The sequence below is a fragment of the Drosophila serrata genome, unplaced genomic scaffold (genome assembly GCF_035046125.1).
Source record: "Drosophila serrata isolate PLE 108 unplaced genomic scaffold, ASM3504612v1 contig_382, whole genome shotgun sequence".
NCBI lineage: Eukaryota > Metazoa > Arthropoda > Insecta > Diptera > Drosophilidae > Drosophila > Drosophila serrata.
Genome location: NW_028257280.1, coordinates 917303 through 939703, shown reverse-complemented (window position 1 = coordinate 939703; position 22401 = coordinate 917303). Strand labels below are relative to the sequence as shown.

At 45.1% G+C, this 22401-nt stretch overlaps 8 protein-coding genes and 1 long non-coding RNA gene across 14 annotated transcripts in view; 4 read left to right on the top strand and 5 right to left on the bottom strand.

Annotated features, from left to right (window-relative positions):
- LOC147642537 (uncharacterized) overlaps positions 1-22401 on the top strand; it is a 216145-nt gene that overhangs the window by 1598 nt on the left and 192146 nt on the right. The gene's annotated exons all lie outside the window — the stretch shown is intronic.
- Positions 711-3698, top strand: salt (salty dog). The gene is made up of 8 exons (XM_020955653.2): positions 711-1047; positions 1391-1550; positions 1685-1802; positions 1864-2083; positions 2143-2283; positions 2337-2445; positions 2551-3083; positions 3146-3698. Exons 1-8 carry the CDS (start codon positions 812-814, stop codon positions 3489-3491), a joined length of 1863 nt encoding a protein of 620 aa, XP_020811312.1. The 5' UTR covers positions 711-811; the 3' UTR covers positions 3492-3698.
- LOC110186798 (uncharacterized) lies at positions 3709-8323 on the bottom strand. Its single transcript, XM_020956078.2, has 4 exons — positions 7858-8323; positions 6003-6314; positions 4921-5935; positions 3709-4863 (listed from the first exon to the last, which is right to left on the bottom strand). The coding sequence occupies exons 1-4, from the start codon at positions 7936-7938 to the stop codon at positions 4793-4795; spliced, it is 1479 nt and encodes a 492-aa protein (XP_020811737.2). The 5' UTR covers positions 7939-8323; the 3' UTR covers positions 3709-4792.
- Positions 8304-9911, top strand: nero (deoxyhypusine hydroxylase nero). Its single transcript, XM_020955900.2, has one exon. It carries the CDS (start codon positions 8878-8880, stop codon positions 9784-9786), a length of 909 nt encoding a protein of 302 aa, XP_020811559.1. The 5' UTR covers positions 8304-8877; the 3' UTR covers positions 9787-9911.
- Cen (cerebellar degeneration-related protein 2-like) lies at positions 10204-13787 on the bottom strand. Of its 3 annotated transcripts, XM_086840057.1 has the most exons (3): positions 13748-13787; positions 12973-13090; positions 10204-12879 (listed from the first exon to the last, which is right to left on the bottom strand). In XM_086840057.1, the coding sequence occupies exon 3, from the start codon at positions 12867-12869 to the stop codon at positions 10584-10586; it is 2286 nt and encodes a 761-aa protein (XP_086696183.1). In that variant the 5' UTR covers positions 12870-12879; positions 12973-13090; positions 13748-13787; the 3' UTR covers positions 10204-10583. The 3 variants fall into 3 exon arrangements, with proteins under 3 accessions (XP_086696183.1, XP_020811023.2, XP_020811024.2); XM_020955364.2 differs by lacking the exon at positions 13748-13787 and having other exon boundaries at positions 12973-13505; XM_020955365.2 differs by lacking the exon at positions 13748-13787 and having other exon boundaries at positions 10204-12876; positions 12973-13505.
- On the top strand, positions 13495-15100 carry awd (nucleoside diphosphate kinase). The gene is made up of 3 exons (XM_086840068.1): positions 13495-14130; positions 14193-14458; positions 14660-15100. The coding sequence occupies exons 2-3, from the start codon at positions 14273-14275 to the stop codon at positions 14990-14992; spliced, it is 519 nt and encodes a 172-aa protein (XP_086696194.1). The 5' UTR covers positions 13495-14130; positions 14193-14272; the 3' UTR covers positions 14993-15100.
- LOC110186260 (uncharacterized) lies at positions 14764-16057 on the bottom strand. The gene is made up of 2 exons (XM_020955367.2): positions 15337-16057; positions 14764-15274 (listed from the first exon to the last, which is right to left on the bottom strand). Exons 1-2 carry the CDS (start codon positions 15963-15965, stop codon positions 15160-15162), a joined length of 744 nt encoding a protein of 247 aa, XP_020811026.2. The 5' UTR covers positions 15966-16057; the 3' UTR covers positions 14764-15159.
- Positions 16183-17025, bottom strand: Tbca (Tubulin binding cofactor A). The gene is made up of 2 exons (XM_020955370.2): positions 16579-17025; positions 16183-16520 (listed from the first exon to the last, which is right to left on the bottom strand). The coding sequence occupies exons 1-2, from the start codon at positions 16785-16787 to the stop codon at positions 16397-16399; spliced, it is 333 nt and encodes a 110-aa protein (XP_020811029.1). The 5' UTR covers positions 16788-17025; the 3' UTR covers positions 16183-16396.
- Positions 17211-22369, bottom strand: eEF1alpha2 (eukaryotic translation elongation factor 1 alpha 2). 4 transcript variants are annotated; one of them, XM_086840062.1, is made up of 6 exons: positions 22196-22245; positions 22043-22134; positions 20715-20802; positions 19266-20134; positions 18710-18915; positions 17211-18584 (listed from the first exon to the last, which is right to left on the bottom strand). In XM_086840062.1, the coding sequence occupies exons 4-6, from the start codon at positions 20086-20088 to the stop codon at positions 18225-18227; spliced, it is 1389 nt and encodes a 462-aa protein (XP_086696188.1). In that variant the 5' UTR covers positions 20089-20134; positions 20715-20802; positions 22043-22134; positions 22196-22245; the 3' UTR covers positions 17211-18224. The 4 variants fall into 4 exon arrangements, with proteins under 4 accessions (XP_086696188.1, XP_086696186.1, XP_086696187.1 ...); XM_086840060.1 differs by lacking the exon at positions 22043-22134 and having other exon boundaries at positions 22196-22369; XM_086840061.1 differs by lacking the exon at positions 22043-22134 and having other exon boundaries at positions 22191-22265.

The following is a 22401-nucleotide window of genomic DNA, read 5'->3' as shown; positions in this document are numbered from 1 at the left end:
TAATTTTTGATTTGTCCATAAAATTGTCATTAATCTCTTTGAAAAGCTCTAGTAAAATTAAGGAAGTCTAATTATATAAGATAATGTTTATTTATAATTATCCCCTCTAAATTTCATAAATAAATTAACTATCTCTATATAACCAAAGAAAATCCCTTACCTATCACTATTTCATCAAAGCCTTCGTGGATTTCAGCAAAAACTTTCCACATGAACCGCCTTGGAGGGCATCTGAAGGACGGACTTCAATTTGCATCATAATTATACTCGCAGAGGCGTACGACAACCTCTCCTTCGCTTGGAGAATCAAGTTCACGTTCCCAGTCATCGTCATCAACATCATCATCAGCATCCGTTATCAACGTCAGAGAAAGAGACACCCTGGGTCCAATGGGTTCAACTTCTGATAATCAGAAGAAGTGTCTTCATCGATGGTACTTGTTCCGTCTATTAGTTTCCAAAGGAATATGTCCCTTTGAATCGGATTGATGAATGAGTTGGCATTTTTTACAGAGGAGGATGGGGGCAACCCTTCATCCCCGAGCTACGATGCCGATTCCGGACAAGACCAGATCTGTGTAAGGCGGATTAGGTGCGCTCCTGATTTACGATGTGGCTGCTCCGATTACGAGACGCACCTAAGCAGATATCGTGAGGAGATAAGGCTGGCGGCAGGCAACTGGAGACCGCTACTTAAGAAGGGTGTCCGAGCCGAACTCCACAAGTGTGCTGGCAGTATCAACCAGAGGCAAAGCTCGTAGAGGCTTCTCCAACAGGATACAGGATAAAGGCTATAGGATACTCCACGAATATGGCAAGCACCGCCAGCGTTTTGGCCAGTACAGTGGCGGCCACTTCTTCCGCCGCCATGGAGGATCTTCGGTTTAGCATCACAGACTACATCGTTTTCTCCTTGATGCTGGGCGCCTCGGCGGGAATTGGCATCTACTTTGGGTTTTTCTCGAAGGCCAAGAACACCACCGAGGAGTATCTGCAGGGCGGCAAACGGATGCCCACCTTTCCGGTGGCCATTTCCCTGGTCTCCAGGTGAGTGTCGCGCCCGCTTTTTTAATAAATTTCCATGTCGTCATACACGATTTAAAGAGACGACCAGACCGGGGGCTGTCATAAAGATAATGCCACCGATATCGGGACGCCTCTACTCATCTCCAGTCCATCTATTATGTTATGTCTATCTTCTATCTTATCTTAAGTGCGCATGGCAGGATGCTATATGGCATCCATAAAGCTGCCCGTGGGCTTAGATGAGTTGCATTAATCGCGCAAACCTTGTGAAATAAATAAGAATCATGTTCGAGCCCCTCTTTTTGATTTCGGAAAACGTGGTTCTGTCCATCTGTTTTAAGTATATTCCTTGATCCCTTTACAGCCAGCTTTCCGGCGTGGCCATGATGTCTGTGCCGGCGGAGACCTACTCGTTCGGCTTTAATATGATATTCGTGGTATGGGCCATGGTTCTGGCAGTTCCGGTACTCATCTACATAATCGTGCCCGTGTTTTACGAGAATAATGTGTCCAACTGCTACGAGGTGAGTGTGATTCCATTTTGATTCATAGCTTTATAGTCCAAACGTGTAGATTATAATATTAGTTCGGAATTTACAAAGAATACAGCTCGTGACGATCTAAGAATAATATGTATTATCCAACTCTATTTGCTCAGTACCTGGAGATGAGATTCAGCAAGCGCACCCGTCAATTGGTCACCATTACGTTCATCATGAACCAATTCCTGATGCTGCCCGTTTACATGTTTGTTCCGGCTTTGGCCTTCTCCCAAGGTACAATCAAAATCTATTGTAAGGCCAGAGAAAGCGTCATGCAATTAAAATGTATTTTCAGTCACCGGCTACAACATCCATCTGATCAACACTGTGGTCTCCTCCATCTGCGTCTTCTACACGATGCTGGGCGGGATTAAGGCTGTGGTTTGGACCGATGTGGTGCAGGGAGGCGTCATGTTGATCTCCGTCCTCCTGGTGGCTTTTCTGGGCACCTCGAACACGGGTGGATTGGGCAATGTCCTGGGGAATGCTGCCGAGGGCGGTCGATTTGATTTTAAGTGAGTTTTTTTTCCTTATATATATTTGTTTCAATATATTAGTCAACTTTTTCCCATAGTTTCGGTCTGGATCCTCGTCTACGTATCACCTTCTGGGGGGGCATATTCAGTGGGCTGCTCATGTGGACGGGTAAAATTGGTCTGGACCAGAGCTGCGTGCAGAGGATCGTCTCCATGCCCTCGTATACTCACGCCAAGAAGTGAGTTTATAAACTTTCAAGTTTCTCCAATATTAAATTATATTTAAACACAGGTGTCTGTTGATGGCTGGCGTTGGCTTCCTGCTCGTTATGTCCTTCACTTGCTTCGCTGGCATCATCATGTTTGCCTACTACTACGGCTGTGATCCCATCCAGGCTGGGGTAAGCCACGCAAAGAAACCAAACATAATATACCTTCAAGCTTATACTATTTTTGGAAGAACCTTATCTATGTACCTTAATCTTAACCTCATCTTTACCTTTTAGCTTGTTAGCAAGCCGGACAAACTGATGCCATTCTTCATCCAGGACATTATGGGCCACCTGATGGGCATGCCCGGCGTCTTCATCTCCTGCGTGTTTAGTGCCTCCTTGAGTTCCCTCTCAGCCAGTCTGAATTCCTTCGCCGGAGTCGTGTACTTTGACTACATCAAACCGCGTATTAACCACACAGAAGCCAAGGCCAATGGCATCATGAAGATGACGATCGTTGTCATGGGTGCATATTGCATCCTGGGCGGCTTCATGGTGCAGAACTTTAACTCCATCATCCAGACGATGTGGACAATAACGGGCATCAATACGGGCGCCGTGGTGGGCGTGTTTCTCCTGGGGATGTTTGTGCCCCGCTGCAATGCCAAGGTGGCGGTCACGGGGATCGCGTTCAGTGTTCTGGGCATGCTGTGGATCATCATCAATGGCCAGCTCAACTTTAAGGCTGGCTTGATTAAGTACGAACCCCTGCCGAACGGCTTGGACAAGTGCGATGCCCCTCAGTTCCAAGTCATCTTGAATGCTATGTAAGTAAAGAATAACTAAAAAACATATTTCGATTGGCTTATTCAACTTTCCTTACCTGCAGAAACAACCAGAACTCGACCACTACTCCATTGCCTTCTCTGGCAGCCCCCAAGCCAATGACCACTGCCTTTGACAGCGATCGGGACTTCTCCATATACGACATCTCGTTCTACTGGTACAAGGTTCTGGGTGCCCTGCTGGTCTTCGCCTGGGCCATACCTATGAGCTATGTGTGGCCTACGCCCAAGGATGAGAAGCAAAATCCCAAGCTATACTCGCCATTTGTGAGGAAGTTGCTAAACCAACCAGGCCCTGTTCTGGAGTTGGAAGAGTTGCCTCTAAAGGCGCCACTGCCCGACGAGGAGGAAGTGAAGGCGATGAATAATGGCATTGCCAGAGATGCCTAATGAAACCATCATCACATTTGTACATTAGCACTAGAATAGTATAGAAATAATTATGGAAATCATAATAGATAAGAGGGAGTTATCTTGCAATTAGGGCCAAATGTCACAGGTCGAAAATAGGAGCAACTCAAGGAGCTAGCTATACACTTACTTATGATTATTAAAGTTAAAAACATTAATAAATGAATAATCTGTATATACAAAGAACATCGCTTGGTTTTTCTCTTGTATTTTTTAAAGATTTATTTACAAAAGAATATTCAAATGAAGATGCCTTATACAGAAGAAAAGCTACATACAAAAACGGTCTGACTGATCATTTCAGTTGCAACGGCTTCCAAAACTAATTTACGCTTTTGCTGTATATTTATATATCATTATCATATGTATTATTATTAATATTATTAGAATTTGTGTTTTGCTCCGCCTTATTATTTTTTTTTCATTGAAAAAGTTTACAATTCTCTTTACTCGAGCATGTTAGGTATAATTACGAATTCAGTTTAGGAAAGAGGAGACCTTTACCTAGCACAACAATTTCTTCCAAAGATCGCGCTCATCTAATCCGTTCAAAAGAACTTAAAATGCTTCAAATAAAACAGGATTTGAAGTAAAAAAAATTATTGAAAAAAGAATTAAGGTAATGCTTGGAGACGTGTTATCTTAATAGCCGCAGAGCATTTGTATTGCGTCGTTACAATGGTTTAAAATCATTCTGCGTTTTATATAGTTTGCTTATATTTTTGAGTGTGGGTTGTCCAAAAGGGTGCGTTTTTCTTTTTTGTTTAGAATTAGAGATATTATGTGTCTTAAAATTTAAAAACATCTATTTTACATACATTTCGGGTCAATGTATCATTTGTTTGATTCCAATTTGATTAATTATACACATACATATTATATTAAGATGCATTCCACAATGTGTCTGTGTAAATAGTTCGGGAAAGTGGGGCGTGGGTGGGTGGGTTAGGTTAGGAAGGACACTCCTTTCTCTGTTCGTCTGTCTAGTTAGGTGACGCACACAGAGTGCAACATTGAAAGTCCAGCATCGATTGCAGCCTATGGCGTCCTCTCGCGTCAACCGAATACGGACGACGCGATACTATCATCAAATTGAAGGTATTTTAGAGTCAATTAATAAGAAAATAAAAACTGTGTGGATTGTTTTGGGGAACTCTTAAATTTTTGCTTTTGTAGTTGGCGACATCTAGGAACCAACTCGGCGGGCGAGCTGAAGATGCTTTTTGTACACATCCGCAACCCCTTCAAGCTGTTGGTGGTTGCCCATCGGTGGATCTGCCTTAGTTACAGACCTTTGGCGCTGCAGCAATCTCAGCGACATCGGCGGAATTGTTGACGATCTTGGGCTCACCTGAGAGAGCGTCTAGTTATTCATTGAATCTTTTCCCCCGTTCCTCTCAGCACTCACCATTAACATTGATTTCGGCCTTGGCCTGCGCCTCCTTAACGGGACTTTCCGCCAGTACCACGTTCTTCTCGGCTTCCACGGGCTTGACAACATCGTTGGTGGCGGGGGCGACGACTGGGACTGGAACTTCGGAGGCAATCGGAGTGGCGCTCTCTGCCTCCTTGGGCTCCGCAGAACTCACATCCTCCTTGGGCACCTCGCTACTATCTGCTTCCTTCGGTATGCTTGTCTCTTTGACCTCCTCCGTGGGCTCGACCACCGTACTCTCGGGTTCCTTGGCGGCAGTCTCGGCAGCCGGCACTTCTGGAACCGTGGCTTCCTTGACCTCGGTGGCCACTTCATCGACTGTACTCGATTCCTTGGCCTCATCTGCAACTTCTGGTGCAGGCTTTGGCTCTGGGGCGGCGGCCTCAGCTGCGGGTGTGTCAACTTGAGCTGTGTCTGAACTGCTCTTCGAACTGCCATCCACCTCCATGGGCTCCGGGGTGGGTTCCTTGGCAGGTTCAGTTATCTTCACCTCTGCAACAGCAACAGGTTCGACCTTCTCCTCGGGTTTCTTATCAACTGGAGCTGGTTCTGAAACTGCAACCGGTGTGGCCTCCGCAGTCGAATCTTCTTCGTCCACCTCCATGGCGGCGGGAGCAGGATCTTCGGAGACAACAGCAGCGGCTGGAGCAGCAGGAGTTTCTGAAGCAGCACCGTTTTCTGACGCCTCCTTCGGTGGGTCTTCAGCTTTTGGCACCTCCTCAGCTGGCTTCTCGGTGTCTTCTGTGCTTTGTTTGGCTTCATCGACATGGTTCTGTTTCTCCTCCTCTGCAACGGCCGGCAGTTCTCCCACAGCATCTGGTTGATCTGCACTTTCAACGGGCTTGGCTTCTGTTTTTTTCGACTCCTCAGGCTTCACCTCCGCCTCCTCGACTTCCGCCACAGCTTCAGCTTCAACTTCGGCTTGGACAACTTCATCTTCCTTGGCCGGCTTCTCCACCTTCTTCACCTCCTTCTTCTTGGCGGGGGTCTGAAAGGTTGTTTGTTCATTAGTTTCAAGCTGTATTTGAAGTCATGGTTGAGCTGTTCTTGTTTACCTTTCCCTTGGATGGTGTCTGTACCTTTTCCGGCTCTGGCTCGGCTGGCTCTTCACCGCCCACGTCCAGCTTGCGTGCCCCACGTCCCTTTCCAGCTCCACCACTCGCCTTGGTGGCCGAAGCGGGCGATGTGCGTGCCTTCTTGCTGGGCGGCGGCGTCACAGTATCGCTGGCCCTTGTCGGTGTTCCGCGAGTACTAGATCGCGTGCGCCGCCCGCCCTCGAGCTCCAGACTACCTCCCATAGTCCGCACCAGCTCCTCGCTTTCCCTCTGCGCCCGCTCAATAAACGACCGGCGTTTGGGAGTCCGTTTCTGTAATGGCAGGAAAAACGTGTTCGATGAGTACAAGTGACAAAGCATTGAGGTGTGCAGATAATACAAATAAATTTAAAGATATCAGATAGTGGCGTAGATTAAAAAAAAAAAAACAAGACACAAAGCTAACTTAGGAAAGACGAAGTTTTATACCCTTGAAGAATTTAAAATTTAAAAAAATGCATAATATTTATATTTTTGTGACAATTTAGGAAATTTTAAGAAATCAAAGTTTATAAATGTCATAACTAAGCCAAAAATGTATTCATTTTGGTTCGGAAACCATTCCAATGTTAGTGTTTGTTACGTTTATAAATCTGCATCCTTAATTTAACATTTAAAAATATTAAAAATTTTGACCATTTTTTACCATTTTAACGATGTAACCCCTTGTAAAATTTTCAAAATTAAAAAAAAAAATTAAATTCTCCTACATATCCAGATCGACTCGTCTGTTAATGCTGATCAAGAATGTATATGATTTATAAGGTCGAAAATGGCTCCTTCATGTAGTTTGAAGCCATAATACCATTTTTTAAGTCCATAATATTTATATTTTTATATGGCAATTTGTTCTGCAAAACGCGGTTTAAAAATCACGTAACTAAGCCAAAAATGCATTAATTTTGATTCGGAAACCACTTCTATGTTACTTTTTGCAGGGTTTATAAATCTAAATACTTAATTCAAAATTTCAAAATATTACAGATGTTAAAATTAACCAATTATTCATTTTTTGTAAAACAGTAATTTCCACCTTCTATTGTTAATTAAATGTTTACCTAATCAACGTTTTTACTCTAAAGGGAACCACTGTAATCTTTGAGTGCAAGCGTTCTCAAGTGACACCACTGTACGGACACACACACAGATTGCCCATTCAACCGGCTAATGCGAACCCAAATAATGGCCACCAATGAGTCTATACTAATTACCGCTGATCAGAAAGGATGAGGAATTAAAGACCAACCTAATCGAAAACCTAAAAATCGGCGGATAAAGAACTAAAAACGAATCTGGAGCGCAACGTATCGCATACATACACGAACGAAACGCCAACCAGCGGATGCAAGTGTTTGTGATTCCTCAATGTATGACAAAGTACAGCAAACAACAAAAAGTCGAAAAGGGAACACGCAAAAATAAAAACAAACGAGACGCGGCAGCGGCAAAACGTGAGCCCAAAAGAGAAACGCCGATTGCCGCTCTTCCCCTCTGCCCAACAACAACGACCTCTTCTTCTTGCCCTCTTCAGCGAGTAGCAGCGGCCACACGTATACACACACGCGCACACACCAAGGAAAAAGCGCGCGCACACGAGGGTAGCACAAAGTAACGTTGAAAAAAGGAAAGAAACGTAAATAGAAAATGGACAATGAAGCGAAATTGAAAATGCACAAAAATTCGCACACCCACAGAGTTCTTTCGGAAAAACACAGCAGATAATTCGGACGACCCTGCCTTGGTGTGCGTTATCGCTACGCCGCGCTAATTGTCCCCAAATACATACAAATGTGAGTGCCGCGGCGGCATTACTTACTGGTGTTTTCTTGTCTTGCTCCTCCTCCACGCTGGTGTCCAGCACAGCCTCCGGCTTTTGCGCCACAGTTGCCTCCGACATTGTTCAGTTTTTGATAGTCTCTGCTATTTCGCAATTCTGCTATTTCTAAATTCGAAACTCCTCGAAACGCTGCTCAATCGCTTGCACACAACTACAAGAAACTCGACACACACGCCACGCTGGGCATACCGTGAACGCGCAACTTTTACAAATGCCGTTTGCGAGCAGTGGCCACGAGTTTGACGCCTGCTCTTTATCACCGGTGCTTCGGAACGCTCTTGGCCAGATAATGCGGATGTGTTTTCTCCTTAAAACGTTCGCTTTTAACCTTTTTTATTGCGTTTTTTGAAGCCGCGCTGGTAAACGTAACTAAATTTTAGGTGCAAATCTTTAGAGATGCGCAAAAAGTCGATGAATCCAGTGCGATGACTCTCGATTTTCCGTCATCGGTCTAGGCGGTGTGCCGTCACTATCAGAGATTACATTGCCCTGTTAACATTTTCTGTTAAGCTCTCGTTTTTCTATTCAACAGCACTTTTCTGTTAACGATTTTCAATTCACCAGAACTTTCTGTTAACGATTTCATATGCATTAAAAAAATTGTTTACTTTTTAACTTCCATTATTTGGCATAATTATTAAAAAACGAACTACTTTCATTACTTACTTTCATTACTTACTTATTATTTGAAATTGAATCCAGGTTAGTGTGCTCTTAATAACATACAGTATGGTCTCTTAAAATTTTAATTCACCAGCACTGTTAAACAATCTTTCTCAATTCACCAGCAATTTTCTGTTAACGCTAGCAATGACATCGATGCTGCTATCGGTGTTATCGATGGTAAGTGGTATTGCCAGACGCATTAAATGGTTGGAAGCTGAGGAAAAGCATTGATGAACCGATGAATCGATTACCTGCATTTTGGTTATCGGCACGGTCGCACCACGCGGAGAAGTCTTTTCAAAAGTTTTGAATCAAAAACAAAATATTAACGAAATGGTATCCCAGGAGCAAATCCAAGCCATCGGCGGGGTCCTGAACAACAAAGATCGTCCTCTGAAGGAGCGATTCCGCGCCTTGTTTACGCTGAAGAACATCGGCGGTGGAACGGCTATCGAGGCGATCAGCAAAGCCTTCGACGATGATTCAGCGCTGCTCAAACACGAGCTGGCGTACTGTCTGGGCCAGATGCAAGACGCCCAGGCGCTGGACATACTCAGCAAGGTGCTAAGGGACACAACTCAGGAGCCAATGGTGCGGCACGAGGCGGCGGAGGCCATGGGAGCCATCGGTCACCCCGATGTGCTGCCCATTTTGGAGGAGTACAAGCTGGACCCGGTGGTGGAGGTGGCCGAGACGTGCGCCATAGCTCTGGACCGGGTGCGCTGGCTACAGAGCGGCCAGAAGGTGGACGACAACAATCCCTACGCCTCGGTGGATCCATCACCGCCGGCAGCAGGAGCTAAGAGCGTGGCGGAACTCAAGACCATATATCTGGACGCCAAACAGAGCCTGTTCGATCGTTATAGAGCCATGTTCAGCCTTCGCAACCTGCGCACCGAGGAGAGTGTCCTGGCCATTGCCGAGGGACTCAAGGACTCGTCCGCCCTATTCCGTCACGAGGTGGCCTTTGTTTTGGGACAACTCCAAGAACCCTGCAGCATTCCGTACCTGCAGGAGAACCTCGAGGACCGTCAGGAGAACGAGATGGTGCGCCACGAGTGTGCCGAGGCCCTGGGGGCCATTGCCACCGAGGACTGCATTCAGATCCTGAATCGTTATGCGGAGGACGACAAGCGCGTGGTTAAGGAGAGCTGCGTCATTGCCTTGGACATGTGCGAGTATGAGAACAGCCCGGAGTTCCAGTACGCCGACGGCCTGACGAAGCTGGACGGCACCAAGTAGCGTGAATTGTGTATTATTTGCATCTTCTGACTGTATATACTATTTGTTAATTTGTATTGTTTATCTCTCGCAGAGATTGCCCGGATTTAATCTTATCGGAATTATAAAACGAAATTGAAACGTGACTCTCTGGCCGTTTACTTTTTTAATTGATGCCGGGATGCATGATTTTGGGAATTTCAAAGGTTTATCTTTGATGCTTTTTTAGGAATTCTGATCTCCTTTTTGCAGACTTCAACCAGTCATCTTTTATTGGATATTTTCCAAGAATAATATCCCAATCTTATCAGAAAATAACTTGAAAATTTGACTATTTGGGTGTCTGCAGAGAAAAACTAAAGATAATAATTTTAGAATAGTTTCTCTCCATCAAGCATAAAGAAAACAGAAAACAAAGAAAAATAAAGTCAATGCATCTCCTCATTGGTTGTAATTTTATTAATTTGTAAACTAGAGAGAGATCTTAATAAATACACAAAACAGTACTACAGAAATAAAAGACTTACTAGTTAGGATACAATATTTAGTTTAGTCATGCGGATTTTTTAGTTATAAATTTAAGTTGGTATCGCTTGTATTCACAATTTACGAGAAACATGAGACAATTTTAACAGCAAGCAGCGAGCTACTCCGGATTATAGAGATAGAGATTACGATTAGAGGCAATTTAACTGTCTATATGCGTTAGAAACGGACTAGAGTTCTCATGACACATCAAATTAAAAAAGATTTAAATGCCGGGTATAAAAGGATTCGGGTTTGGGCATAAATAATTACTAAATTCCCTAAAAATAGGTTTATTGGCGTCTCTGGCGGTTCTTCCTTGAGTTGGAACCGTTGCTCTGCTGCTGTCGCTGGGAATGCTGCATTTTCGAGGGAATATAATCACAGGGGGGATCGGCGCGTCGCAACACCTCTGCATAGGATAGATCGAGTTTCTTGAGCTTATGCAGATCCTGGGACACGGTATTGTGGCCACGAGAAGTTCGAGGAGTATTCATGTTTTGGTTGTAAATCACCATTGGGGATCCGTTCCAGTTGCCCGAGAACGCCGACGACGATGATGGAGCATTGCCTCTGCGGCTGATGCCGCGTCCAAAGTCTCTATTCAATGGGGCCGAGACACTGCCCTGTCCCATGTGGTGTTGGTGCTGCTGCCTGGTGGCCAGGGGACTGTTCCGGGTCACATTATCACGGGAATCAATCAAGTCGACACGGTCACGGGATGAGCTCTGGTTGCGGTGCTTTCGTCGATTCTTTTTCTTGATGCCAACTGCTATGGTTATGTATTCGAGAGGCTCACGCTTCAGGGGCGTCAGCACACGTCCATTCTCCTCAATGGGCTTCATGGTAGAGGGTTCACAGACCGAACCCTGCTTGGAGGCGGTGTTCAACGAGCTAGAGACGGATAGTATGTGCTTTTTGGCCGTTTTGCGTTCCAACTTTGTCACGCACTCGGAAATGGCTATTGACTGGCTGGACATAATCGAGGAGACCACGCTTTGGGTGTCGTCTATGAAGTCCTCGGGAGACTCCTCCTTTAGGGGTGGTATGGCAGCCTGAGGAACTAAGATGTCTGCAGCCGCTGTACCACTCGCCTCGACTCCCTGCTTATCCTCGTTTTCATTGTTGTCGGCGGCCTTCTTTAGCACCCCAAAGATCTCCTTGAAGAGCTCCCGGTGCTCAGGACGGTTGCGGAAGTGAGATTCAATGGGACTGACATCATCGTAGATACTGAATTTGCAATCGTTGCCATTGCTGATTGAGCAAAGGAAGGAGCTGGGGCGCTCATCGGTCTGGGTGCACTTATTTCCCGTTCCGTCAGAGAAACCCGACGAGGAAGTCTCGGCCTCGGAGAACTCAATGGGCGCATTGTTGAGCGTCACCACAGATTCCTTTGAGCTACTGACAATGGTGTCCTCTTTCGGCTGCAGAGCCGGAGCAGGATTTAAGTCACTTGTCTTTTTGGCATCGGCTAGATTTTTCGAGGCGATGGAAGTCCGCTGCACCTCCAGCAGTGCCTCATATTTCTCGACTAGATCGCGGTACGGATTTGAGCTTTCGATGGCGTTCAGTTGGAGATCGTCGCCGGGCTTTCGGAAACGATCTTCAATGGCACTGTGGCTGAACTTTGAAGTGCTTTCGCTGAGCATGCTCCGCTCGTCGTCCTCGTAGATCTCCTCCGTAGGGGCAACAGATGACTGCTCGTCTAGATTGTGGATGCTTTCGTTGATGTCTCGCAGGCAGCGACTACACATCTGGCCCTGCCGCACGTCGTCCAAAAGGGAGAGCTCCTCGTGCATGGACATCATTTCCTGGTTGGCACTGGTGTCGGCCATGCGGCCCTGAAGGCACTGGTTCTCTTGAATGATGGCCACCAGCTGCTCCTCCAGTTCAGCGCAACGCTGCTGCTCGGTGAGAAAGTCCCGCTTTATAGTCTCCATTTCACCAAGCAGCTTGACCAGCTCCTCGCTGTCTTCGCTCTTCAGGGAAGTCTTTTCGGCCAAACTCAGCGCCAGATTAGCATTGCAAAGCGAGATGTTCTCGGGACTGGCCAGGGCTATGGATTGCAGTTGGGGAAAACCCATTTCCTGGTCGTTGGTTATAGGTGAATTGGTGTTGAAGCAGATCGGTGGCTCGGCTGTCTTCATATTATGGCGTTCCTGCTGATAACGATCGACCTTTCGCCGTTCCGAGCTTAGTGATTGCCGGGCATCGCTCAGCTGCTGGGCAAGCTCCTCGCAGCGTGCTTCCAGGCCCTCAGCATTGGCGGCCAGTAGCTTAATTTGCTTTTTATCACGGCTTTTCTCCACATTCAGCCGCTGGTTGGCACGCTCCAGGTCCTGAATCCCAACCTCCAGTTGCTCGTAGACTTTGAGCCGGGAATCGTTTACTTCGGTCATAGCATTTATGTGCTTCCGCAGGTGCACAATCTCGCGCTCCTGCTCGTCCGCCTTGAACTTGTACTCCTTGATCTGCGTCTCCAGCTCCTTGTTACGCTCCAGCAGTGTTTTTCCGAGCTCAGCCGCCAGCTGCAGGTCGTCCAGCATGAACTGTGAGACATCGCTTTCACAATCCTCCATCTTGGGGCTGCTTTTTTTGGAGAGTAGAGGAGTAAGAGATGATATTAATGATTGATTTTCCACTTTTTCTCGGTTGGGCTGTGAGCTTTCGCAGGAAACTTACTTTTTTCAAGTCGAACAATTGCAAAAACACAAACACACACAGCTTCATCCCCAAAAACAAAAAGAATGGGGGTTAAATCGAAAAAGTCCTAAATAACGACCCCGGCGGCACGGTCTTACTGCGCAGAAGCAACTTTTTTTTAATTTTAAATTTAGAATGAATAAAAAAAAAGGGGGGTGCCTATTTAGGAACTGGTGCTGGGCGGCTGGGATAAGGCTTTTGGAGCGTAACAAGGAGACCAAAGAGGACAAGTTTAAGGCGCTTGATCAGGAATCGTGGGATAATGCCATGATGGATGAGATCATGATCGATTCCCGGCTGAAGGTCAGAAGCAAATGCAAGTTGAGATTTAGCACTTGGAACGGGCAAACCAACGGTTGCATGTGGAAAAAAGCCACGATAAAAAGCTGATTAAGCCAATGACCGCAAATGCCGAGGGCCTGAAGGCTCGCTTGGAGCTCGCCAAGGAGCTGAGTCATGCCAGGCAGTCGCTTTACACGGAAAAGCGAAAAGTCGATCGGCAAACCATAAAGGTCGTAGGGCCACTTATCTGCTTTAACTCTAATCCACCTATACCCAGCCACCGGGAAATGGATTTTCCCCGAACTCCAAGCCACAGCCCTGGCTCTTCAAGAAACTCTTGCTTTGCCAAACAATGTAAAAAAAAACTTGTTACAATTAATTTGGAAGAAATTTTAGAACTAAAACTATACCAAAAAAGGCCAAAAATATATTTTTTTCTTTTTTTTCTGTACTGTAACCCGAGGCTTCTTACACAATTATGATTTCGAATTGAAATATTAAGCTACCACTACAATTTTTACTTGACAGTAAACGCATTGCAGTTACGATTTCTTTAAAAAGCTCGATAAATAAATTTGTTTATAAACATTTCCGAAATTGCCATTAAGTCTCACCGAGAATTGTCTATTACGTAAACTTTAAATTAAATTGAAGGGTTTAATGAATTTAAGTTAAATATAAAAATATATATTGAATCTTTAAAATTCTCATGCCTGTTAAAAAAATAAATCATTCACGAAAAACCTTTTAAAATATATCAATATACAAAACTTTTCAAGATTTTATCAAGTTGATTTGAAATAAACGATTAATAAAACTTTAGCTTTTAAACTAAAAAATGTTAAAATAAGAAAGGTAAATTATTTAAAAATACCTGCATTAAAACAACAGAAAATTAAGTGCTCAGAGCTTTGCAGTGTGACCACCTGGGTCCGACGAATAAATGCAGCCAGCCGGCGAATGACACTCGAGATTTTTGCAAAGCACACCGGAACACATGAAGCTGCAAATGCTGGGCTCCATTTTGGCACTTTTCTCAATTATCTCCGTAGCGATGGCGGCCAACAAGGAGCGTACTTTCATCATGGTCAAGCCCGATGGCGTCCAGCGTGGACTCGTCGGCAAGATCATCGAGCGCTTCGAGCAGAAGGGCTTCAAGCTGGTCGCCCTGAAGTTCACCTGGGTAAGCAAAAGCGATAATTGGATTATTTGAACAAAATCGATGGCCCACGCGGGGGGTTATCTTCCGATCTAACCTCAAAGGTGGCGGCTGCCACTGGGTTGGGTGCAAGCGTCATAGCCATTAGTGCGGCGACAATTTGCCCGTAGCAGAGGTCAAAAAGGCAATCAAATGATAACGCTTTGCGTGTTGTAATCGTTGCAGGCCTCCAAGGAGCTGCTGGAGAAGCACTACGCCGACCTGTCGGCCCGCCCCTTCTTCCCCGGACTCGTCAACTACATGAACTCCGGCCCCGTGGTGCCCATGGTCTGGGAGGGCCTCAATGTGGTCAAGACCGGTCGCCAGATGCTCGGCGCCACCAACCCCGCCGACTCGCTGCCAGGCACCATCCGTGGCGATTTCTGCATCCAGGTCGGACGCAACATCATCCACGGCTCCGATGCCGTCGAGTCCGCCGAGAAGGAGATCGCTCTGTGGTTCAATGAGAAGGAGCTGGTCACCTGGACCCCGGCTGCCGTCGATTGGGTCTACGAATAAGCGGTTGGAATTCACCGTCTGTGCGTGGTTGACTCCGCACTTGCCCCTCATTTAAGCTATACAACAGATATTCTTCTAAAGAAATAAAATTCCAAAACAAAATATTAATTACTGATCGTTTGATTCTACTTAATAAAAGTGGATTTCCTTAGCAATTAAATTTATATTTACGCAGTTCTGTATTCCATCCACAGATCAGAGGGATGTTCAGGTGGTAGCACCCATCCTCTGGGAATACAGGTGGCTCTCTCTCCATAGCTTATATAAGAATCCCATATGGAACTGAAAGAAACAACATTTTAATGAGGAAAAACTGTAGAGATGAAGAATTGTACAATTCTTACCGCCTCTGGCAGATTGTTTCCTTGTTTTCTCTAACGAAATCTAAAGATTTTCCAAAGAAAACCTCCTGCCATTGCGATTCTATTGAGGAAACCCTCTTCTGAGACTCCCTGTCATGGTCGACCTCGTTCTCCTGCTGAACTCCCCGCCAAACCAGCCGCATTTGGATCAGCTTTTGGCTGAGGGCTACCTTGTCGCCTCCCCTATATTCACACAGTTTCTCCAAAAGATCGAATGTTTGCAATATGGAGGCGGCGTCATGGCGCTTCCTAAGGGAGATGTGTTCCGCCTGTTTCTCTCTGGTCTCAGTCAGCTGCGGTCCAATTAAGGCCTCTTTAAGGTTCTTTAAGGCCACCTTTGGTTTCTTGGACCTACATTTTAGTTCCTTTTTCCTTTGTTTATCCAAGCGACGCCGGCGTCTTCTTTGTTTTTGTATGCCGGCTACTTTGGCCACGGGAATTTGGTCAAGTGCATCCAGCAGGGTTGTCGTGCTGCTCTGCAGTTCCTTCGCCTGCTCCGCATTGAACTCCTGTGCGTCGTCGCCAATCAGGTGCTCCAGTTGTTGTATATTTTCAAGTACATTTCGTATATTTGCTTTAATAGCGCTTAATTTAAGAGTTTTGTGCGGCATTTTGGTCAACTAGTGTTGCTAAACGTCGAAGGTGTGATAATAAATATGGGAAATGTAAAATTTAGCCATATTTTTTTAAATATATAAATAACAAGTTTGGGATAACTTAAATTTGTTAAAAACATATTTTAAAAAGGTTTCCGTATATCTGTATTTATAATTTTAAAGCGTCTTTTCGGGGAACAAGTGTTGTATAGCGAAAAAGCGCAACAGCTGATTTTGTTTTGAATGTTATATTTTCTGTTTTATTATAAATCCGAACAAAATGGGGTATTAAATCTAAAAGAGGCTGCAAATACTTTAGAATTAAAGGCTGCTCAGCAGCTTGAGGTCTCCAGCTTAGCCAACACTGGATAAAAGGGCTGATGCACTCAGTAATATGCAATAATTGCGGAGTTTTAAGGGGAATGTGCGCCGCTGTCACTTTGTTCTTAGGTTTCTAGGACCGCCTTGGCCTCTGTAAGGACATTTGCAGCCTTGGAGTATTCCTCCGTCTCCTTCAGATCCTGCTCATCATCCAGATACTTCTTCAAGACCTCAAACTCCTTCTGCAGCCTGCCAAATAAGAGAACGATTAGACGTACAGCCCAAACGAGATGTCACCGGAACTTACCTCCTCTTGGAGTCGGGGATCATCATTTCGCATTCGGCAATGACTTCCTCCTGCTTGCGCAGGACATGGTCATCGGCACCCTCGCCCTTGAACTTCTCCATCCTGGCCTTTTCAGTCAGGACCTCCTTTTCGTACACGGACTTCTCCTTGGACAGGCGCTTAACGACTCCTGTCTTGATTACCAACTGACGAATGCGTGGATCAGCCATGTTTGACTTGTTTCAGGAAATTTATTCGCTCGACTAAAGCTATTTGTTCACGACGCGGCAATTTCTAGTCTGAGTCACAATTTGACGTTTTAATTGAGAACAGGCGGCTGAGATTCTTTGTTATTGTTGTTTTTATAAAAGCCGCCTAGTGACTCAGAAGTAGAGGTGGCAGAGCACCGATATTCGCAGTTATCAAATTTTCCAAGCTTCCCACCTCTAGTTCTTTAAATTGACAGCTATCGATTAAAAATACGTGTATTTAGCAGCTATCGATTCTCTTAAGTTGTCCACCTCTAGTTCTATCGATTAAAAATACGTTAATTTCAAATAGGAAATTATTACTATCATCATTATATAGATTTGAAAATGCAAGTTAAATAATCCATGGTAATGCCAAAATTCATGAATAAAACGACTTGCTTCTTTATTTTGGTAGTTTACGGTTAAGCTTCCTTTATTTTTCTCATCATTTAAAAGATCTTGTATCAAGCAACATGTTCTGTATCCATATATGAATGGTTGTTCTGGTATTACGTTTTGTTTATAAATTCCGAGTTGTGAGAGAGTAACGTGAATTATATATGGGAGATGATGAACGATGAAATGGTTAACGTATATTATGTAATTTAAGTACGCAAATGCTAAATGAGGCTCGATCTAACATTTAAAATGTTTTCAAAAACCGCATGATTATGTTGTGTGTGAGTGTTGTGATGATTTTCCTTCATTCTTTTTTTTAATACTTTTTAAGCATTTGTCTTTTGGTTTCAAGAGAAAATTTTGAATTCATTACGAATGTAGTCTTTGTTGGTTTTTTTAGGTTTGGGTGTAGGGTGGTTTAAAACTAAATTCGGAAATTACATCGTATAATAGATTTTAAATCGAATGCCTCCGACTTGACTTATCAAAAGTATAAAAAGTGTTTAAAATCCATATTCGAGACTCGGGTGGATGATGCACGACAGGATGTGTGTGTGGCTGTGGCTGCTAATCAAATTTAAGCTTAGTTTTGTAGATGAGTATATACTGAAGGAGCTACAGCTTCAATGCCCCAGTGGGTTTCCTGCGGAACGACTTGCGATGGCGATACAAAGTTAGATAGATGAGGCAGTGAACCACTACGAGCACCGCAAAGGCGGCCAATGTGCTGCAGCTCCTGTCCTCCTGGCTAATATTTGTTTGTGGGATTATTATATATCGTAGTATCTGTGGCATCTCCTCGATATCATATAATATATGCCTGTTGATTGGTGTCGTCTTCTTGGAGCTAAGGTAGTTCTTGTTTGCTTTTGATCGTCGATTGGATATTATAAAGTTTAGATGTGTGCATGTTGCTTCTGGTGTTCTTGCTGCTGTTTTGGTTGCTGGTGTTGTTGCTCTAGCCGTCTGCTGTTGGATTCGAGTGATGATGTTGTCGTAGTTCTGCTGGCACCCTAGTTATTTCTTCTTCTGTGCCTTCTCAGCGGCTTTTGTTACCTTGCCCGAGGTCGTCTCTTTAAAGTTGACCGACTTGATAACACCCACGGCCACGGTCTGACGCATATCGCGCACAGCGAACCTACCCAGCGGTGGGAACTCCTGGAAGCTCTCGACGCAGAGCGGCTTGCTGGGGACCAGCACTATAATGGCCGCATCACCGGACTTGATGGCCTTCGGCTCAGTCTCGGTGGTCTTGCCGGTACGGCGATCGCATTTCTCCTTGATCTCGGCAAACTTGCAGGCTATGTGGGCCGTGTGGCAATCCAAAACCGGAGTATACCCGTTGGCAATTTGGCCAGGATGGTTAAGCACAATCACCTGCAATAAAAGAAGGGATACACCCAGTCAATGGGAAAATCTTTAAAGGGGCAACAAAGTACTGGAAAATTCCAATGAAATTTGCATTAAAACATTCTTAACTAACAAATACAAAATTCCCTTACCTGAGCGGTAAAATCGGCAGCTCCCCTAGGAGGATTGTTCTTTGAATCGCCGGCAACATAACCGCGACGCAGCTCCTTTACCGACACGTTCTTCACGTTGAAGCCGACATTGTCGCCGGGCATGGCCTCGGTGAGAGCCTCGTGGTGCATCTCCACGGACTTCACCTCGGTGACCAGATTGACCGGAGCAAAGTTGACGACCATGCCTGCAACGGAATGGAATGAAATATATTCTGTGCGTATACGTAATATTCTTAGCAGTGCGCTCCCAGAGCGAATGACATCCTTAATTTATCACTGCTCACAGGGGTTGGAGGTGCAGTCCCAACTCGCTCTCGGCAGAGGCACTCGCTCAATAATGCATACATGCGCAGGGCATCGTGGAAAGCCGAGGAAGTGCGAGGGCCTCCTCCCTCTCACAGCCGACCCAAATTCCAAGGAGTACATGAATGAATATTATAATCAAAGGGTAGACAGAAAGAGAGTGAGAGAGAGGCACCTCCCACTCGACCCGGAAAAACAATAGAGCCAATCAAGACGGAGCAGCGAAGCTTACCTGGCTTGAGGATGCCAGTCTCCACGCGGCCAACGGGTACGGTTCCGATGCCACCAATCTTGTAGACATCCTGGAGCGGCAAGCGCAGCGGCTTGTCCGTGGGACGCTGCGGCGGCAGGATCGCGTCCAGCGCGTCAATCAGGCACTTGCCCTCCGCTTTGCCCTCCTTGCGCTCCACGGTCCAGCCCTTGAACCAGCCCATCTTGTCCGAAGCCTCCAGCATGTTGTCGCCGTGCCAGCCCGAGATGGGAACAAAGGCCACCGAGGCCGGATTATAGCCAATCTTCTTGATGTACGACGACACCTCCTTCTTGATCTCCTCGTAGCGGTTCTCGCTATACGGCGGCTCCGTGGAGTCCATCTTGTTAACGCCCACAATGAGCTGCTTCACGCCCAGCGTGAAGGCCAGCAGGGCGTGCTCACGGGTCTGGCCATTCTTGGAGATGCCAGCCTCGAACTCACCAGTGCCAGCGGCCACAATCAGGACCGCACAGTCGGCCTGCGAGGTGCCGGTGATCATGTTCTTGATAAAGTCCCTATGCCCGGGGGCATCGATAATGGTCACATAGTACTTGGCCGTTTCGAACTTCCACAAGGCAATGTCGATGGTGATGCCGCGCTCGCGCTCCGCCTTCAGCTTGTCCAGGACCCAGGCGTACTTGAACGATCCCTTGCCCATCTCCTGGGCCTCCTTCTCGAACTTCTCGATCGTACGCTTGTCGATGCCTCCGCATTTGTAGATCAGGTGGCCGGTGGTCGTCGACTTGCCAGAGTCCACATGGCCAATCACCACAATGTTGATATGGATCTTCTCCTTGCCCATCTTTGCAGAGTTGAAAGAAGGGTTCTATGAGCCTTTTTCTTGAACGCTGAAAGGGGAAAGCCAAATGAGAAATTTAGGTTTTGTGGGAAAATATATTTTATATATCATAGGGTTTGGGAGGTGGAGGTCTGTGGGTGGCTCTGCAGACCTATGACGTATGTATGCGGTGGGTGTGGGTCATGTCATCGTGGTATAGACACACAAAGCACGTTGCATTTACACATGCACAGATATATACAGAGAAAAAATTTGATGGAAAATAATATTGCAAAAACCAAAATACATAAATAATTATTTAAGCTATAAGTTACGGGATATTTTAATAGGTTTTGATGTCATATATTGAACATTTTCTTAAATTAATGATTGCGCAGAATTTCTAGATAATACTAATCAAATTAAACAAAACTATGTTACATTAAATGTGTTATTTTATTTTATATTCTTAGAGAATTTCTTGGATGAATTATTTAATTTGTAGTCTTTACTTTTAAGTGGACCATTTTTCCCAGTGTCACAAAGAAATAGAACGAAACGAAAACTTATTAAAGGCGATTTTCAAAGCCTATTTCCCCCTATCTTTTTCATTATATTTCCTGGATTAAATAAGGAAAAATCAAGCTTACCTTTTTAACTGAGACTTTTTATAGAGCTGCTCGCAGGCTATGCTTTGGGCTAGCAAAACTGATCACAAATCCACAGGACGCAAATATCCTGGAAAAATAAAACAAGCACAGAATAGAACACAGTCAGATAACTATACAGTTGTGTTACAGAAAATTGTGAAATAATATGCGTTTCAAGGGATTCCTTCCGTACTTTCGGGACCCGGACAACGACCAAGCCAAGTGTCCGTCGGTTTGAAGACTGCCGTAATGCAGAGGAGATATACCGATTTCCACCGGGTGAAAAATCAATAACGAGCCCAGACGGAAAACGAGCAGAGCCGAAGAGCACCGGAGCTCTGAGAAAATGCATTCTCTCCAGCCAGACGACGACGACGACGACGAGCATTAACCCCAAACCACCATGGAGCCAAAAAGCTCTGGGGTAACGAAAATCACCGGCCGGCTTCTCAATGCGGAAATTCCCTTCGACGAAGATACAAAGTAACTTTTGCAATAAGCTACTTTATGCACGAAATGGCAAGCAATCAGTAAATCAAAATCAATCGAAGGAAAGCATAGGCATTCGGCAGAAAATTCGCGATTTCAAAGGGTGAAAAATTGCACGGCACACACACACAGACAGGCAAAAAGCTAGAGGACGGGCAGGCAGGGCGGGCGGGAGAGCGAGATGCCGAAATGGCCGCAGACTGCATTTGTCGCGAGAGACAGACAAAAAAAAAAACGAGATGGGGCTCTCTTTCCTTGCACAACCACAAACACACGCCTATAGGGCGTTGTGATTTATTTTCTACCCTAGTGACAATTTTACTTGCCGATTTTCCCGCATGTTATTTTTAAATCTCTGTATTTTGCATCAAAGTGCAAAATGCAAGAAAGAAAAAGAAATGAAGAAGCAAATGAGGAAGGAGGGATATGTAAAAATACTCTGACAGACACACACACACACACGTACTGAAAAGAAAATCTGCCGAGCATGTGTCAAGTGCATTAATTTTCAATAATCTGCAAAAGATTCCCATGCAAATTCCAGCAGAAAAAGCGTGAGAAATTTAAGAGAAATGCATAATCGAAGCAAATCGAACACACACACACATGCACATGCACTGCCGCCGCCATTTTGGAATTCGCCAGTCTTCCGGAATTTCAGTTAAATCTAACGGGGAGGGAGCTCCTCCAATTACCAAACTTGGATCGATGGATTCCCCACCGTTATTTCCATGCAGCCTATTATGCAAAACGTCATGGGGTACCGGCCGGCAATGCAATCTCAAACACACACACACTCACAACTTTCTAAAAATGTCAAGAAAAACTTCCTTTTTCACCTCTTTATCGATGAAAATCCGTCTAAATAAACCGAAGGTTCGCGAAAATGGCACTCGTCGGGTTAAAGCACAATTAGAAAGTCAATCGATGCCTATTAATATTGGCAATTTTTAAGGATTTTTTCGGGAGCTTCAGCTGGCTACGAACCTTACCTTACGAAATCACAAAACGGAAAGGCCGAAATCGGGAAACACAAAACGAAAGACAGAAATCGGGGAAACGAACGAGCCACTGTTGCCACATCGGCTACTATATCTGGCATATTTGAAAATGGCAAAGCTTATGAAGGCTTCAACTACATTGAAACTTTAAAAATAGCTTATATTAATTTATATTATATTAAGAAATATAACGTATA

What these genes read in the sequence shown, in the direction of transcription:
- salt (XM_020955653.2), top strand. Translation starts at nt 812, where the DNA reads ATGGCAAGCACCGCCAGCGTTTTGGCCAGTACAGTGGCGGCCACTTCT. An exon ending in GGCTTTGGCCTTCTCCCAAG is followed by an intron (nt 1,803 to 1,863) that starts GTACAATCAAAA and finishes ATGTATTTTCAG; the next exon opens with TCACCGGCTACAACATCCAT. An exon ending in GGCGGTCGATTTGATTTTAA is followed by an intron (nt 2,084 to 2,142) that starts GTGAGTTTTTTT and finishes TTTTTCCCATAG; the next exon opens with TTTCGGTCTGGATCCTCGTC.
- LOC110186798 (XM_020956078.2), bottom strand. Translation starts at nt 7,938, where the DNA reads ATGTCGGAGGCAACTGTGGCGCAAAAGCCGGAGGCTGTGCTGGACACC. An exon ending in AGCAAGACAAGAAAACACCA is followed by an intron (nt 6,315 to 7,857) that starts GTAAGTAATGCC and finishes CTGCCATTACAG; the next exon opens with AAACGGACTCCCAAACGCCG. An exon ending in AGACACCATCCAAGGGAAAG is followed by an intron (nt 5,936 to 6,002) that starts GTAAACAAGAAC and finishes ACAACCTTTCAG; the next exon opens with ACCCCCGCCAAGAAGAAGGA.
- nero (XM_020955900.2), top strand. Translation starts at nt 8,878, where the DNA reads ATGGTATCCCAGGAGCAAATCCAAGCCATCGGCGGGGTCCTGAACAAC.
- Cen (XM_086840057.1), bottom strand. Translation starts at nt 12,869, where the DNA reads ATGGAGGATTGTGAAAGCGATGTCTCACAGTTCATGCTGGACGACCTG.
- awd (XM_086840068.1), top strand. Translation starts at nt 14,273, where the DNA reads ATGAAGCTGCAAATGCTGGGCTCCATTTTGGCACTTTTCTCAATTATC. An exon ending in TCGCCCTGAAGTTCACCTGG is followed by an intron (nt 14,459 to 14,659) that starts GTAAGCAAAAGC and finishes TAATCGTTGCAG; the next exon opens with GCCTCCAAGGAGCTGCTGGA.
- LOC110186260 (XM_020955367.2), bottom strand. Translation starts at nt 15,965, where the DNA reads ATGCCGCACAAAACTCTTAAATTAAGCGCTATTAAAGCAAATATACGA. An exon ending in GAAACAATCTGCCAGAGGCG is followed by an intron (nt 15,275 to 15,336) that starts GTAAGAATTGTA and finishes TGTTTCTTTCAG; the next exon opens with TTCCATATGGGATTCTTATA.
- Tbca (XM_020955370.2), bottom strand. Translation starts at nt 16,787, where the DNA reads ATGGCTGATCCACGCATTCGTCAGTTGGTAATCAAGACAGGAGTCGTT. An exon ending in ATCCCCGACTCCAAGAGGAG is followed by an intron (nt 16,521 to 16,578) that starts GTAAGTTCCGGT and finishes CTTATTTGGCAG; the next exon opens with GCTGCAGAAGGAGTTTGAGG.
- eEF1alpha2 (XM_086840060.1), bottom strand. Translation starts at nt 20,088, where the DNA reads ATGGGCAAGGAGAAGATCCATATCAACATTGTGGTGATTGGCCATGTG. An exon ending in GACTGGCATCCTCAAGCCAG is followed by an intron (nt 18,916 to 19,265) that starts GTAAGCTTCGCT and finishes ATTCCGTTGCAG; the next exon opens with GCATGGTCGTCAACTTTGCT. An exon ending in CTGCCGATTTTACCGCTCAG is followed by an intron (nt 18,585 to 18,709) that starts GTAAGGGAATTT and finishes CTTTTATTGCAG; the next exon opens with GTGATTGTGCTTAACCATCC.